Source organism: Pipistrellus hanaki, assembly GCF_964339955.1.
Source record: "Pipistrellus hanaki genome assembly, chromosome: 14".
In the NCBI taxonomy this organism is placed as follows: Eukaryota; Metazoa; Chordata; class Mammalia; order Chiroptera; family Vespertilionidae; genus Pipistrellus; species Pipistrellus hanaki.
In genome coordinates, this window is record NC_140516.1 from 46,246,824 (window position 1) to 46,263,289 (window position 16,466).

The following is a 16,466-nucleotide window of genomic DNA, read 5'->3' on the forward strand; positions in this document are numbered from 1 at the left end:
ATCTGGATCTCTTTCACTATATACCGAAAGAGACCAATGTGTGCACTAATGATAGATAAGTATATGCCCAGTGATGCATTTACATATTTACATCCACATCTTTTCATTGTTAACTTTATAGACTTGCTTTACATTAATCAATGTACTCAGCAAATATTGTGTACCTACTACCTACTCACCCTGTGTGCACCCATCTCTCAGTTCTGGACACTTGCTAAGTTGCTAGACTCAAAGTCATACCTCTAACAAGGTCCTTCTGAGGACCTGGAGGGTGGGTGAATGGCATGATTTGTCTTTCTTGTGTCCTACAGACATTATCGACCCAGTAGAGCCCCTGAGCAAGCTCCCAGGCTTTGACTCATGCGGGAAGACTGAGGTAACCGAGAGAAAAATCAAGAGGATCTACGGAGGCTTTAAGAGCACGGCCGGCAAGCACCCGTGGCAGGTGTCCCTGCAGAACTCGCTGACACTGAGCACCTTCATGCCCTCGGGCCACTTCTGTGGGGGGACTCTGATCCACCCCTGCTGGGTGCTCACTGCTGCCCACTGTACTGAGTAGGTGCCTGCTGGGAGCAGAGGAGAGGGGACCTGGTCCATGGTGTTTTCTCCCCCTTCCCATATGAGCAGCATCTGTTGCTCTTCAAGGGCAGAGAAGGTGGCAGAATGCATACCTTTGAATTCCATGTATTTATGGCATTTAATTCTCGGGACAATCCACCAGAAGACAGGCTGAGGAAGGACAAGGATTTTTACCTTTTATGAATTAGTGTCCCCACTGCCCAGAATAGGTCTTTGTATGAGCAAGTGCTCAGCAAATACTTGGGCAAAGAGTTATCAGTTACTCTCATTTCATAAATGAGGACCCTGAGTTTGGGAAGGTTTAGCACCTGGCCTTAAGTCACATGATAAGGAAGTAGGTGAGTGGGATGTGAACCCAGACCTACCTGCTTCCTTAAGCTCTTTAGTCCTATATGGACAGAACGAAACAATAACTTGCTCCCATCTGATGCCCTTACCAGTGAGCCTCCCAGATCAAGTGTCTTCGGTTCTGTGTGCCTCAGAGAAGCCAGAACCCACTGGGAGCCTGAAGACTTACTACCTCTCCTGACTTCCCTAAGTTCATGACCAGGGCTGGTCCCATGGAAGCCAGGATCTGGTGGTGGCCTTGAAAGTCATCCTGTCCACCCCTTTCTTAGACAAATTTTTCAGGGATTCTAGGGTCAAACATGCAAACATAAGCATCTACCAACGATATTTGTTTAAGATGTTCATTGGCTGCTCTTTAGCAAAACCTGTTGGGAATGAGAGGTCCCTCAGGAGACAGGATACAAGTTACAGCTTGTATTTAAAGACTGTTCCATTTATAAAACAGTCTCTTCATGTTGTCCCATTTTGACCGCACAGCAGAATTCTGTGAACAACACAATGGTAACAGATGAGGATGCCAAGTCTGCAGGCGGTCGGGCCATTTACAGAAGGTCACACAGTTCATCAGCAGCAGAGCCATGGCTTGGCTGCAGTCTCTCCAGGGCTCCTTCTTGACCATCTTACTTCCCCTTACAGCCTAAAAGCCAAGAATCTAAGGGTGGTACTAGGGGACCAGGATTTGAAGAAGACAGAATTCCATGAGCAGACCTTCAGGGTGGAGAAGATATTCAAATACAGCCACTATTATGAACGAGATGAAATTCCCCACAACGATATTGGCAAGTCTTTTCTAGCGAGGATCTCCTGCGGGTCTTGTCCTGGGTGGATTTCTCTACTGATGGAAAGCTGAGGGTTGGTTCTGTTTGGTCCCTCATAGACATTATGAGGTAGAAAATTTATTCCATCACTTGCTAGCTCTTAAAGGTTACTGTTGTGGGTAATCATGCACAAGCTCTTAAGGGGAAGAGATGTTGTGTTCTGTGAAAGAGCTCAGCCTTGAATACCACCCCTCCCACTTGCTAGCTAGCTTCACCTCTCTTCGCCTCAGTTTGCATGGCAACTCTCAGCTTCCTGTGTGTTATGTGTCATCGTGTGCATGTGTCCCCATGCACACCTCACACCTGGTAGGCAATGATAGACTTAAACTGCTTACTACCCAGTTTTCCATTCACAGTATCTCTCATTCTCTTTCATCAATATCTTTTTTTCCCTTATAAAGCCTGTTGTTTTCTTTTTTAATTAGTTAGTAGTTAAAAGAATGAAATGATGGAAGAATTAGTGGGGTTTTGCTATAAGTACCTTCCGATCAAGCTGGAGCAGATGCTTCTTTGATAAAGAGGACAGCATCATCCATTTCTGCTTTCTCTATCTACCTAGCTTTGCTCAAGCTAAAACCAGTGGATGGTCACTGTGCTTTGGAATCCAAATATGTGAAGACTGTATGTTTGCCTGATGGTCCCTTTCCCTCTGGGACCGAGTGCTACATCTCTGGCTGGGGTGTTACAGAAACAGGTGAGTCTGGCCACGCAGTCTCCTGAGACACAGGTGAGTTATTTTAACCAGAGAACAAAGGGTCAAACTCAACTGCCCTTCTGAACTTGAAACCAGTGTTATATTCAAAATGTATTATCAAAAGAAAGATTGCATCATCTCTCAAGCTTTAGTTAAGTCTCATCACCCTCGAGGACTGTACCCGGATCTCACATCTGCCCCTGGCTATGCCCCTGGACCCCTGACTTTCATCAAGCATTGACTCTGTACCCATAAAGAACTGTTGCCTTCCCCAAGTAGACTGGAAAGAGGATAAATTGGAAAGACGAATTGTGGAGTCAGATTCTTGGCTTGTCACTTGGGCAGCTGAGTTTTAGTTTTCCAATAACCATATTTCCCTCCTAGGTTTACAATCATGATGACAGGAGATAGAATTCGACAGAGATACTGATTAAGTCAGCCCAGGAGGGTGGGGTCAGGTCTCATTCATCTCCCACAGTGTGCCGATCTTAGTAGGCGTTCTACAAAGTTTTGTTAAATCAAACTTTTGATTTGGCTCCAGAATTTGGTCTTATCTAAGAAAGCAACCACAGTGTTACTTTGCTCACAGTACTGACATGATAATATCTTCTAATATATGAGACTTTCTCTAATATTTACAATGGATTTCTTCCCCATACATCATGTCCTTAATAATGAAGAGTAGGCCTGTATGCATAAAGAAAGTGGCATGTGATATATGAAATGGCCAGAAGGACTTGGGGAAAGAGGATACCCGGTTCATTGGATTTAGAGTTAACCCTGTTTGTAGCTATCATCATTGTAGTCCCTATAACCCTTTCCCTGTCAGCATGCTGACTAGAGCATTCTGGGCAGAACAGAAGTTTAGGGCAGGAAATGTCTGCTCTGGGAAGTAGGTGATGTAGATGACCAACCAGGGAAATGCATCCATCAGTAAGCATTTTCTACTGCCAATCCTCTGCTAGTCATGGGAAATTAAAAAATGGTTAAGACATTTTCCCCTGTCCTCCTGACCGCATGGCCTAGCTGGGCACAGAGGAGAGAATAAATGATTCTTCTCCATTGTGATAAGCAGAGCACTGAAGGTCCAGAAAGCCCTGGTGACAGCTGTAGGCAGAGCCCACCTCCTGGAGAGATGCTTCCTTCCCAAGCTTAGAGCTGGTGGCCCTCTTACTCCTGCTGGCTTCTGGTGGGGTGGGTGCCACCCTGGTCCCCACAGTGGCCACCTCTTCTCTCTTCCCCACAGGGGAAGGGTCCCGACAGCTCCTGGATGCCAAAGTCAAGCTGATCGCCAACACTCTGTGCAACTCCCGCCGACTCTACAACCACACCATCGACGAGACCATGATCTGTGCGGGAAACCTGCAGAGGCCTGGGCAAGACACCTGCCAGGTCAGAGACTCCAAATGTACTTGGAGAGCAAGAGGCTGGCAGGACCTTACACAGGCACAGACCCCCTTAGAGCCCTGGGCTGGAAGACAGGCTCAGGGACCCACCTGCCATAAAGGACAGGCCTAGGCTGGTATATCTGAACCCCTATCAATCCAGGAAGACAGCACAATAACCATAGTGGTCACACTGCCTACATTGCTGCATTTCATTCCTGTGAGACACTGGTCAAGGGGATGTCACTAGCGTTATTTGACAGAAGCTTAGAAATTTATTTCTCACCATTCTGAAGGCTGGAAGTCTGAGACCAGGGCACCAGAGTGATCGGGATCCAAGGAAAACCCTCTCGAGGGTTGTAGTCTGCCAACTCCTCATTGTGTCCTCACGTGGTGGAGAGAGAGCTAGTTCTCTAGGGCCCCTTTAACTTGGGCAAGAATCCCATGCATGAGAGCTCCACCCTCATCACCTAATCCCCTCCCAAAGGCCATACAAATACCAGCACTTTGGAGGTTAGGTTTCAATATATGAATTCAATCCATTGTACCAAAATCATTCTAGAAGCTCAGGTGCCTCATCTGAGATGAAAATGTTGTCCCCGTAAGACCTGAGGCAGATGAAGAGAGATAACATTGAAAACCCTGTCCACACAGTTGTAGAGTGTAAGCAGTGCTGTGTGGTTCAGAGCCATCTTCCTCCTCCTCACCACTTTCATTGTGGGGTTGGGGTTTGATATAAACCAGGCATTGTTCTATGAGCTTTACAAGCATTAATCCTCACAAAAATCCTGGGGGTGGAGGGAGTGTTCTGTTGCTAACCACCGTTCGCAATATGAGACGTGGAGGCCCAGCTGGCTAGCAGAGTAGGGCCTGATTAGGAACCGGGAAGATCTAGCCCCATAAACCATGCTGGATGTCTTAGCCACGTGCCTCTGAGCCCTGCCCTCCCACCCTGCGTATGCCCTGTGGGTCATGGAAGGGTTCTATCCTAACAGGGCACCCTCCCAATCCCCACACCAGGACCTGCTAGAATGAGGAGTTCAGGGCCCCTGAGAACTCACGGTAGTAATGCCTGTGTTACCGAAAGTCATGATCGTATCTGGATGTGAGGCTGTGACCACAGCGCTGTGGCCTGGCCCTGTGCCCCTCTGCCAGGCCCTCCCTGACTCAGGGGCATGGGTTGGTATTTGCTTCAGACCCTTGGGTCTCATGAGGCCTAGGAAGAGTCTTGTCACTGTTTTCCCCAGGGCCCACACCATCCCCCGCTGCCATCCCCTCATGGGAGGTGGGGTGTCTCCTAATGCATTCTGTTCACAGAGCTGAACTCGCCTCTTTCCTGCTCAGGGTGACTCTGGAGGCCCTCTGACCTGTGAGCAGGATGGGACCTACTATGTCTACGGGATAGTGAGCTGGGGCGAGGAATGTGGGAAGAAGCCAGGGGTCTACACCCAAGTTACCAAGTTCCTGAATTGGATCAAAGCCACCATCCAAAGGGAGCCCGGCTTCTAAGGTGTCTTCCGGACCTCAGAGCCCCTCCTCCTGAGCACCAAAACCAGGTGAGGCCTCATGGCAGCCATGGACACCCCTGGGAGCCTTCAGGGTGCACACAGCAAAGTGTCCGTGTTCTAAGCAGAGATAACAACTTCCCAGACTGGGGCATCCTGGATCAACATCTCTACCATCATCAGGCTCCCTCCTGGGTCAGCCAGGAAATGACAGAATCAGCCCTAAATATATTGTGCTTGCTTTCCTTCACACCATGGCACCTTCTAGAAAATCACTGTTTACTGACTGCCTCCACCTTGGACATTGGCAAATGTGGGATCTCAGAACGCTCCACATCGGTGGGTGTTCCCTTGGCATCCTTATGCCTCATCCGAGACACTCAAGGTGCCCAACAGAATGAACTATCCACTCTAGGTGGCAGCTAGAGAACCACAAAATACCACATTCTCCATCTGCTTTCACAGACTTGTGACTTTAATAAAGCCAGGGCATGGCTGGTGTGCTATTCGTCCAAGCTGAAGCCGCCTAGGCCTGTCGCTGGCGTGCAAGCTTCCTCTCCAGCGTCTCTCCGGAGAGTCCTGGGTGGACTCACTTGCTCACAACGGCAGCACCTTCCTCCTGTTGACGTGCAGAATCTCCATGGCATCTGGGTTCACATCTCCCCTCTGATGATCTCCGGGCTCCACAGGCTCTGGCCCCCACTGCAGAAATGAAACACCCCTCCCTGAGTCCAAAAGAAGCTTCCAGCCGGCTCCCTTAGGAGGAGCTGTCTAAGATGCCCCAGGAGCATTGAACACGTCCACCCTCTCTTTCTTTTCACCTCCACCACCCTCCGTCCAGAGAAAAGATCCTCAAGGCAAGAATGAGGAAGAAGCAAAGCCAATCTCTCATTTAGATGCGCTGTCTTTCTTCTGAACAAAGGAAGTTCAAAACCCAGACTGTTGTAGCCAGCAAGTTTCTGACCCTTTGTGGGAATGTAATAAGCATTCACTGAGCAAGCAGGCAGCCCAGCCTGGGCCGCAGGGGCCCAGCACTGATGCCGCCCCAGCAGGTTTGTCTCCGCAGAACTAATGGCTGCGACTTCAGAGAAAACCCTGCAGGAGGTTCAACCCAGGTGTCATCCGCCTGGCCACCCCAGACCCATGGAATTAGGCCCCTTGCTAGAGCTGCATCTCACACTCTTTATAGCAAAGTCTGAACAAGGAAAGGTGAGCTTGTCTTTCCCCGTGGCCTCGCAAGCCGGGCAGGTTTGCGCCTTGCTACTTACGTAAGCCCTCTGGAGAGCCATGCCCCTTGCATTGGCCAGTTCTGCAGCCCGCCGAGCCATCTCCACTTTGTAGGAGCCGGGAGGGGTCCAGCCAATACCTCTGGTCAGGTTCAAGTCTGATTTGTACTTGACCTTGGGGGAAAAAGAGAAGTAAGAGGAATGTGTCAGCAGGTTTGGGGATGGTTTGGGCACAGGGTGGAAAGGCTTAAAGGTGAGCATGAGATGGAAAATGTGTTGTCAGTAAAGCAAGGAGAGCAAACTTATCTAAAGCAGGAGCTCCCTGACCCATCGTGCTGTGAGCCTGGCCAGCTTGTCGCTGTCCCTTGCTTCTTTCTCGGGGCCATGTGGATATGTATAACATCATTTGTGGGCCATACAAAGTTATTAACTTAAAGATGAGCCGGCTCTATTTGGTCAAACATTTAATCAACTCACCCATAATGCTTTGGCAGGGCCAGACCAAATGATTTCCCGGGCCTTTATATGGCCTGTGGGCCAGATGTTCCCCACCTGTTTCAAGTGATGGGAGCACAATGGGGATGGTGGGTGGGAAGACGTGGTTCAAGTCCAAGCTCCTACCTTAGACAAGTCACTTTCTCTGTGGCCTTAGACAAGTCACTTTCCTTCTCTGGGCTTCAGTTTCCTCCCAGAGAGAAAAGGGCAAGGGCCGTGTTGGGTAACTACTGAGATCCCCTGGAAACAGTTTGGCATTGCAATCAAGAGCGTGGGCTCTCCCGTCAAGCCAAAGGGGCTCATGCCCTAGGTCTGCCACTTGTTTGCCACGGGATCTTGAATAAGTTACTTAACTTCTCGAATCCTCAGGTCCCTCCTCTATAAAATGGGGCAATAATGGAGTTACCGGATACAACGCCTGGAAATAATTTGGCACCGCAGCCTGGCCCACAGTAAGGACTGGATAAGGAGCAGTTACTGTTCTTATTTCTTCGGGAACTAATGTATCAGGCGTCCCGGGTTCTATCTCAGCCTGAATGTGGGGTTAGGGCCACCTCTTGGAAGGGCCTCGGCCAGGAGGGTGGGGCAGCTCACATCACTCTGCAGCTGGTGGGCCCTCTGGGCGTGCTTCAGGCCCAGCTGCTCCGGGTCGCAGGTGGGCTGGGGCAAGGGCTGCCTGTAGCACACGTCGCTGGCCAGCTGCTGGCTCCTCTTGGCCTGGAGAAAGCCGGGCTGGTCTGGGCGGCTGTGGAACCGGGACCGATTCTTAGCAAAGTCCTTCTTGTACTCATTGTCACTCTGGAGCTTGCCGACGCTGAGGAAATGCCTCATCCTCGGGTCGTCGTTGATGCTGCGGTACCCGATCTGCAGGCCCCGGTCCCGCAGGAAGGCCTCTTTGTACCGAAACTGCAAGTCAGAGGAGCAGAGATGGGTCATTGGTACCCACCTCTCCCCACGGATTCTCAGCAGGAATTCTACGGCGGGTCAAGGGCACAGCTTTGGATTCAAGTAGACTTACCATCTGTATGGCCCTCTGCTATCTTTAGCTGTGTGGCCTTGGGCCAGTTACTAAGTCTTTCTGAGCTTCAGTTTCCCCATCTGATAAAAATGGGAGAATGGTCCTAGCTGGTTTGACTCAGTGGATAGAGCATGGCCTGCAGACTGAGGGGTCTCAGGTTTGAGTCCAGCAGAGAGCACATGCGGGGCTTGTGGGCTCAATCCCCAGTAGGGGACATGCCAGAGGCTGCCAATCAATGACTCTCTCATCATTGATGTTTCTACCTCTCTCTCCCTCTCCTTTCCTCTCTGAATTCAATAAAAATATTTAACAAAAAAATAAAAATAAAAATGGGAGAATGAATTTCCACCCTATGGGAGATAGAGAAGATTCCATGACACGGAGGGTTAGCTTCATGTCTAACACTGAGTGGTGGCTATGATAATTATTGCTGCTGTAATTCATAATCCAACGAAAGAGAAATGTGCCCATTCTCTCAGTAGCCACTCTTCCTCTGATTCTTTCCATCTTTCAGGGACCCAGGCCAGTGCTCCTCAAACTCTCTATATAAAGGACCACATTTATCTCAATTTGCTTTTTCAATATGCAATTCATCAAATATGTGGTCCTACTGCATGCGATTAGTGCATAGTGCTACCACGTGCATTTACAAACACCCCAACTGGCCTCCCCGCTGCTCAAAATGAGTCCACATGCCTGATGTCACGTGTCTAATTGTTAAACATCTTTCTAATTGCTTGCTCTTGGTTTCTGTATGTACAGTGGTGCCTCACACAACGAACTTAATTCGTTCCAGGAGCAAGTTTGTTATGCGAAAAATTCGTTATGTGAAACGCATTTTCCCATAACAATACATGTTAAAAAAAATAATTCGTTCTGTAGCATAAAATATGCTAAGATGACTTTTTAAACCTCAATCTATTAAGTCCTGCTTTTTTTAGAAGCCATGATATAAAAAAAATATTGAGTTTAACTTAAAAGGACGACTGCCGTGATACGTGCGTGATTTAATTCGTAATGAAGAACGATTGCCGCGATACGTGCTTAAGTTAAGCGCAGTGACTAACGACTGCCTGCAGTGCCTGCGCGGAAGGATGCAATACATCGGCAGTGATCGTGGAAGCTCGGGCGAAGCAGTCGTGGAAGCTCGGGCAAAGCGATCGTGGAAGCTCGGGCGACTTCGTTGTGTGAAACGAAGTTCGTTGTATGAATCATGAAATGAAGTTCGTTGTGTGCAGCGTTCGCTGTGCAAGGCGTTCTATATGCGAGGCACCACTGTATCTCATTGTGGACCAGTGCCAAGACGTCCATAGATTATGCATATCTAGCCACGATGCTTCCTCTTCCACCATAACAGCTGCCATGGTTAGACACACGCTATGACCATGACACTTTAAACCATTCTGTTTTCATTCCTACATCCATCCTAGTAGATAAGCGTTAGATCCCTATTTCATAAATGTAGAAATTTGAGTTCAGAGAATATAAGCAACTTGCCCAAGATCTTCGAGCTAATTCCTAAATGACTGAGCCAGGAACTTAACTCAAGTCAATGAAGGGGAAAAAACCAATCTCTTCCAACCCCATCACACTGCACTTCAGCTGAAAGAAGTCCCTTCACTCCAGCTCAACAAATCAATCATTTGTTAATGGACTTCTCAAAAGTAAAGCCTATTTCTCCCTCTCATGTGAAATACTTGTTCAGTTTGGGTTCCAGGTGGTTTGCTTGTCAACAGGACTGGGGAAACCAGAGTAAAACCTATGGGTCACAGAGGGCGAGCGAGAACACAAGGCCTTACGTCACTGGCGATCTCCCTGGATGCCCGGGCAGTCTGGAACGGGATGGCATCCAGCCTGAAGTCGTAGCCGCCAGCCCGAGTCTGCTCCCAAGAGTTTCTGTAGACTTTCTAGACAAGGAGAACAAGGAAAGGAGTGAGCAGGAGGTACTTCCTGTCTGCCATGTGGTTGGTTCTCAGCAGGGCAGTTTCTGAGCACAAACCCTCGCCTGGATGGTGCCCAGAATGGCAGAGCCCATGGCCCCAAGTCCATCCGGGACCTCCTCTGCTCTGGGATCGCTGGGACTGGCCACCGAGGGCTCCAGCTCTTAGTGCAACCTGAGCGCCAGGAGCTGCTCTTGCGGGTCTTGGGGTCTGTGGGTCTGGCCTACTGGCCACACTCTGTTGGTAACAGAGGCCCCCTCCCCTCCCTCCCATGTTTGCATTCACACTCAGGGACCAGGTTTGCAGCTTCTAGATGCCGAAACTCAAAGCTCAAGAGCTCTGTTTCCTCCCACAGCAGGAGATGCTGCTCCTCGGGTCCTGGTTCCCATGTTCATTAGCTCCAATGACTTCCCAGGGGCCCTCAGCTACTTCTGATGTCAAGTCACCCCATAACGCTGCTTCCCATATGCTCCCTTAGTGGCTGCACTGAGCGAGGGAAGAGCCTTCACCTGAATTAAATTGATTGTCGAGAGCCTGACCGAGTCCCTGACCTATGGATTTCACATCTTCCTCTTTCATTTTCCTCCTTTTCAAGTCGACCTCTCCCCCACTCCCCCCCCCCCCCCAGGAGCCTGGAATCACAGCCCCTGGGTCCCCGGGTAGACCCACATCATGGACAGAGGCATCACGTGCCTTCGTGTAGCAGATCTATAAGGCAATAGCTCCGTGAGAGGAGTCACCTGGAGGTGCCCGTGGAGGATCTGTCCTTTATTCCGCCACAGGGAAGGGAGACAGCGGGAGAGGCTCCTCACCAGCATTTGACAAAGTGACAGCCTCAGAGCGGGCCGGTGGCTCGCTCGTTCTGTGAGCCACAGCAGGTCAGGGCGCTCCTAAGAACCTCACTTTTGTCTCTTGGAAACAGAGCTCAAGGCTGGGGCTCTGTTCTGTAGGGACTAGAGGGGGGCTGGAGAGGGACGGACCAAGCAAAGGAGCAGTGGCAGACAAAAAGATAAAAACCTCACCCACTCTACAACTAGGCATGGAACCAGAGGGGACTGCAAAGGGCCTGGGCCAAGCCTGGTGAGGCTTATCATTCCCGTGTCCTGCTGCCCACCTTCTCCTGCATCTTAGCCTCCAGCCCCAACATCTACCACCACAAACCACGAGCCAGAAGCCTGCTGTTTTCAAGGGTCTTGAAACACAGCACCGATCATCCCTGGGGTCATCACCTAATTGGTGGACCTCAAACAGGGCCCACATGATTGGATTTACTGGGGCACTGTTGAGTTTAGCAAGCAGGATGGGGAGCCATAGAGAAAGGGTCTCACAAATAACCCAGCCAATTGAGTCAAACCCTGATAATTTCCCAGAGAGGGAACAAGTCAGGGTCTTCCTAGTTCTAGAGCCCGGCCCACACCAGACCTGGGCTAGGTAATGATAGCATCCAACCCCAACATCACCCCAGTCTGGTGAACAGTGCACCCCAGCTTCCAAGTCTCTGTAACAGAGGGTCAACGAGAGCGCCTGACCCAGATCGGGGCTCTCCTCGAGGCCCCGGCCCCCTTCCTCCCGGTCACTGCTCCCTGGATGCTTTTTGCCTGATGGTCACCACTTCCTCCCCGCGTTTTTGATTCTGTTGAGGTTTTTGCCTTGCCACTGGGAGTCTTTAGATTCCGCAGCCCCTTTGATTTGGAACCCTGGGCGTTCCTCTTCTTTATCGCAGTGGGCACAGTTTTGTCCTCGTCCTCACACATTACAGCCATTTGATTCTTAGTTATTTCGGCTGCCTGACACATCTCGACGGCTTTCTTTGCCCAGGAAGGTCACTTTCCCTCCACATCCTCCGCACACGGCACTTGATCCAATTGTGTGTGTTCCACACGCCCCGAAGGAGTGCTCTTTCAAAAGAGGTCCGTGCGTTCTCCACATCCCCATGCCCCGGTGGCTAATTTCAGCTCCGGGGACTCTACAGACAGGCATCCCCCGTGAGAAGAAAGAGGCGTCCGCCACCAGCCCGGGGTGGCTGTCCTCCTTCAGCTGGGCCCCTCATGGACCCGCAGGCCGATCCCCATCTCCTGGGCTGTGTGGGCTCCAGCGGTCCCTCACATGGAGGCCCGGCCTCCCCCGATCCTCGAAGCATTAATGAGGCGGATGTTTTGTTCCAGCTCTGCCGAGGGGGAGGTCCCGCTTCCCCAGATGGAGGTCAGCCCACCAGAGCTGCGGTTCTAAAATTATCCCGCGTGCATCCCTCCAAAGCCTCAGATGGCCATAATGACTCCTATTTACAAAGCGCCACCGCATTCACCGCGTGGGATCCCACAGGGCTTTACAAATGCAACAAACTCCGGTACGCGCTAACTAGAAGGCGCCTCTCGCCAACCCCTGCGAGGCGGCCACCTCCGGGGCGACCGGGAGCAGCTGTTCTTCTGCACGGAGCCCCAGGACACAATGGCCAGGCCAGGGAGGGGAGAATGGCCGGCGCCAGGAGGCCCGGCGCAGCCCCAGGCCGACACACTCAGCCCGTGTTATTCTGATCTGACGGCGTCTTTTGATTCTGCCGCCTCGCTCCCTGTTATCCCATGATCACAGCGTCGCTGGCCGAGCGGCCGCCTATTCTATTACCACCGGGGGCCTCCAGCCCCCCGCCAACAACAAGCCTGGGTTTAGGAAACAGCATCTGGGTTATGCACGCAAAGGGCACGCATCCAAGGGAAACCGAAGTGCGGAGGCCGCAGCCCCACACACAAAGGAGCAAATTGCATTGGGGCCTGATGGGCCAAAATGGCAGCAGCTTTCCAAACGGCAGGCTGAGAAAGAGCCGCCCTCTGCATGGCTACGGAGGGGTGTCCAGGAAACAGAGAGAGCAGGTGTCCATGCCTGAATGGGCCCCGTCAGGCATGGACACCTGCTCACACTGAGGACTTCGCAGGCATGTCCAGAACCAGCGTGTGAGAGCTGGGAAGAACTACGGGCATCATTAGCTCAGCTCCATCCCCATTTCACAGCGGAGGAAACTGAGGCCCAGCGGGGAAAGTGACTTAAAGTCCCACTCTCAGTGCAGTGTTCATTTTCTCCTAAGCCTTCTTCTCTAGGACTTCTGTTTCTAACAAATAAAAGCCACTTTGGATAATTTGACAGAAACAGGCCACCCCCTCCCCCGGCCCCCATGAGCGGCCGTCTCACTCACATCGCTCAGGTGCAGCGCGTTGAGGCGGGCTCTGATAAAGTCGGGGTGGTCGGGGATCAGGGTGAATCTGTGCAGGGATTCCGCATCCCCGGACCTGTACAGGCGCTGCAGGGAAGACAGGTTCACGGTCAATGTAGAACGCCACCTGCTGAACGCACAGGTGAGGAGCAGGCTCTCCACTCCCGCCCCTCCCGCTCGAGTGCCCATCGCAGGGACACAGCCCGGCCTGCAGGACAGCATCCCTCAGAAGCCACCCAGGAAGGGAGGGCCCACGTGGTCAGGGCCTGGTGGGGTGGCTGCTTAAAATATTCCTTGAAATTTGCTCCACATGGGCCACTCTGCCAGCATTCTGTGGGCCGCACCATGTGCTTTACAAGCAGTGTAAAGGGGATGGATACTTCGGAGAATTTTTGCAGCTGAACAGTGTTCAAGCTTTTTTTTTTTTTTTAATATATTCTAATGATTTTTCACAGAGAGGAAAGGAGAGGGATAAATAGTTAGAAACATCGATGAGAGAAACATCGACCAGCTGCCTCCTGCACACCCCCCACTGGGTACGCGCCCACAACCAATGTACAATACATGCCCTTGACTGGAATCGAACCTGGGACCTTTCAGTCTGCAGACCGACGCTCTATCCACTGAGCCAAACCGGTTTAGGCCGTGTTCAAGCCTTTTACTAATAATAAGATGCCTCGAGATGACACAGGACTAGTCTTTTCATCCTCGGATACTTTAACGTGTGTTCAGAAAAGTAAAGTTTTCATAGTTATCGGGGTCCCAGAAAGACACAGTTTTAAAGCTCACTCTTTACCTTAGCTGCCATGTTTAGAGCAGCATGTTAGGACTTGCAAACAATTTTAAGAAGCACTGGAGTCCCATCTGTGTTTCGAGAGAATTTAATACTTAATATGCCGATCCTTTCCCACATTCAATGCAGGCTTTGCCAACGTGAGCGGGGGAGCATTCAGATTCCGAGTGAGGCTGGCACAGGTTAGTCACTGTGGGTACAGAGCTGAAACCTCTGTCATTTTCAGAGAAATAACACTTAGCTTCCCATTCTTTGAAATAAATACAGGAGATAGAAAATGGGATGAACTCATACAGAAAGAAGCTTTCAATATAGCTATTCTTTCCTTTTCTACCTGGGTTGTGTGAAGCTGATAATTCTGTTACCGTCTATCAATAATTAAGGTGTATCTGATCACCCTCACTGGCTGGGTTGATCAACTGGTTGGAGAATCATCTCATATACCAAGAAGGTTGTGGGTTCCATCCCAGATTGGGGCACATACAAGAAGCAGCCTATCAATGTTTCTCTCTCACATCGATGCTTCTCTCTCTCTTCCTTCCTCTCTCTGAAAATCAATTAAAAAAAAATAGTGTATCTGATTTAGTATCTGGTAAGGGAACATTAATAATTCTTAGTATTATTACTGTTGCGGTTATGAATCAAACGACAATAAGGGACATTTATTGAGGACTTAGTATGTTCCAGATGCTAAAAGCATGTGCTTTTTATTTCTTTAATCCTCATTTAACTCACTTCCTCTTATGAAATGGGTGCTGTCATTGCCTTCCTTTCTAATAAAGGGACCGAGGATGGAAGTGATGAAGTTACTGGCCCGAGACCATCCGGGTGGCAAGCAGAAAGTTTTCACAAACATCCATCCTACTGGGAGCCGATGCTGATCAGCACTGACCACTGAGCTCACAACCCAGTGCTGTGAGCCTGGGAGGAGCGACGAGAAAACACCCACCTCATTGCAGTGCAGGTAGCTGTTCTTGGCATGAACCATGTCCGGGGAGTCGACCACCGAGGTGAACTTGAGACTGTCTGGTTTTTTCCGGTACTTGGTCTGTAAAATGAAGGCAAAGATACCCACGTAACAGTTGGATGTCAGGCATTTTTCTGGATGCAGCTTCATCCCACCTCATCAGTCCCAACTATGCCGATGACATTAGTGGAAAACAAGTCTCTCTTCTTGGTGGGCATGCATCAAGGACACAGAAGAGACCCGAGCTGCCTCTGTGGTAAGGAGCATTTTATAGGTATTCACACTCCTGGAAAAAATAGACGGCTGCAAAATACAGAGCTCATCCCAAGGAACTCAGCACAGGGCGGGATTTGGCATCAACGTGGCCCTGCGGGGACGCTATCCACGCACGTTCTGTTATTAAAAAGCTGGAGAAGGCAGCGGCACCCTGGAGGGGATCTCAGGGCAAGAATCCCTTGCCATTAAAATAAACAGTGGGAGTTCAGCCAGGATGGTATGGCTCAGTGGTTGAGCACTGACCCATGAACCAAGAAGTCACCGGTTTGATTCCTGGTCAGGACACATGCCCGGGTTTCAGGCTCAATCCCCAGTAGGGGGAGTGCAGGAGGCAGCCGATTGATGTTTCTTCTGTTTATCCCTCTCACTTCCACTCTCTCTCAAAAATCAATTAAAAATATATTTTTAAATGGTGAGAATTCAGTTAATGAAACTATCCCTGTGCATCTTTGAACACCTGCAACCAGAGACACCCTGGACACCCTGAGTAAACTGAGGAGGTGAGTGGCAAATTCTGTGCCCCGCCCCATGAAAACAATGGGCCAGCTTAGATCCTATTGTTCATAACGTATCTACTGAGACCCTTCCAAGCATCTTCCATCTTTCACCGCCCAATGTGAACGTGTCTTTAACTCCTCGGCAAAGAATTCACTTGGAGAGAAAGCTTGTTCCATTTGGGGATTTGGCTGCAAATGGCCCGGGAAGAATACTGGCAGTTCAGTGGCCATGGGGCTCTCCTGGGACCCTCCCTCCCCCAAGTAGGTGCCCTCTTCAGAAGGAGATTGGGGCTAGGCTGCAGTCGCAGTAGTGGCAGGTGGGTGGTACCTCACTGATGAGTTCTCCAGCCTTCTTTGCGCTCTCTATCTGCGGGGAGCTCAGCGCCAGCCATCCTGTGCCCTTCATGCCCATCAGGTCTGCCTTGTAGCGAAACTGCAGAGAGAACATTTCATCAGGGGAAGTTTGAGCCTGTGGGCACATTCGTCATAACGCTCCATCACAGCATCGCGACACATCCATGAGGCGCACATTCTGCATGATGTTAAGCGAAGGTGTCTGAGTGTGTGCACTCTGCCAGGGATTAAACAGTGGATCGTGCGTAAGACACAACCAGAACCCGCCGGGGTCATGGCAGGACTGGAAGCGGAGGATGGAGACCTGTGGGGATGACCTCGTAAGGGAAGAGCTGAGCACCATCCCCGGGATTTTGCTTCATTCTG

At 50.5% G+C, this 16,466-nt stretch overlaps 2 protein-coding genes across 11 annotated transcripts in view; one reads left to right on the forward strand and one right to left on the reverse strand.

Annotated features, from left to right (window-relative positions):
* HABP2 (hyaluronan binding protein 2) overlaps positions 1-9,755 on the forward strand; it is a 31,426-nt gene extending 21,671 nt beyond the window's left edge. For all 3 annotated transcript variants that reach the window (XM_084903566.1, XM_084903567.1, XM_084903568.1), the window contains 5 exons: positions 312-555; positions 1,564-1,706; positions 2,305-2,439; positions 3,686-3,831; positions 5,169-9,755. In XM_084903566.1, the coding sequence (XP_084759692.1) occupies positions 312-555; positions 1,564-1,706; positions 2,305-2,439; positions 3,686-3,831; positions 5,169-5,333 (833 nt within the window). In that variant the 3' untranslated portion in view covers positions 5,334-9,755. The remainder of the gene's footprint in view (positions 1-311; positions 556-1,563; positions 1,707-2,304; positions 2,440-3,685; positions 3,832-5,168) is intronic.
* Positions 5,377-16,466, reverse strand: part of NRAP (nebulin related anchoring protein) — a 64,998-nt gene continuing 53,908 nt past the window's right edge. For 4 of the 8 annotated variants that reach the window (XM_084903560.1, XM_084903558.1, XM_084903559.1 and 1 more), the window contains exons 36-42: positions 16,075-16,179; positions 14,956-15,054; positions 13,196-13,300; positions 9,868-9,975; positions 7,645-7,956; positions 6,598-6,729; positions 5,377-6,031 (exon numbers count right to left, since the gene is read on the reverse strand). In XM_084903560.1, the coding sequence (XP_084759686.1) occupies positions 5,927-6,031; positions 6,598-6,729; positions 7,645-7,956; positions 9,868-9,975; positions 13,196-13,300; positions 14,956-15,054; positions 16,075-16,179 (966 nt within the window). In that variant the 3' untranslated portion in view covers positions 5,377-5,926. The remainder of the gene's footprint in view (positions 6,032-6,597; positions 6,730-7,644; positions 7,957-9,867; positions 9,976-13,195; positions 13,301-14,955; positions 15,055-16,074; positions 16,180-16,466) is intronic. The other 4 variants (XM_084903564.1, XM_084903562.1, XM_084903563.1 and 1 more) reach the window with 1 other exon arrangement.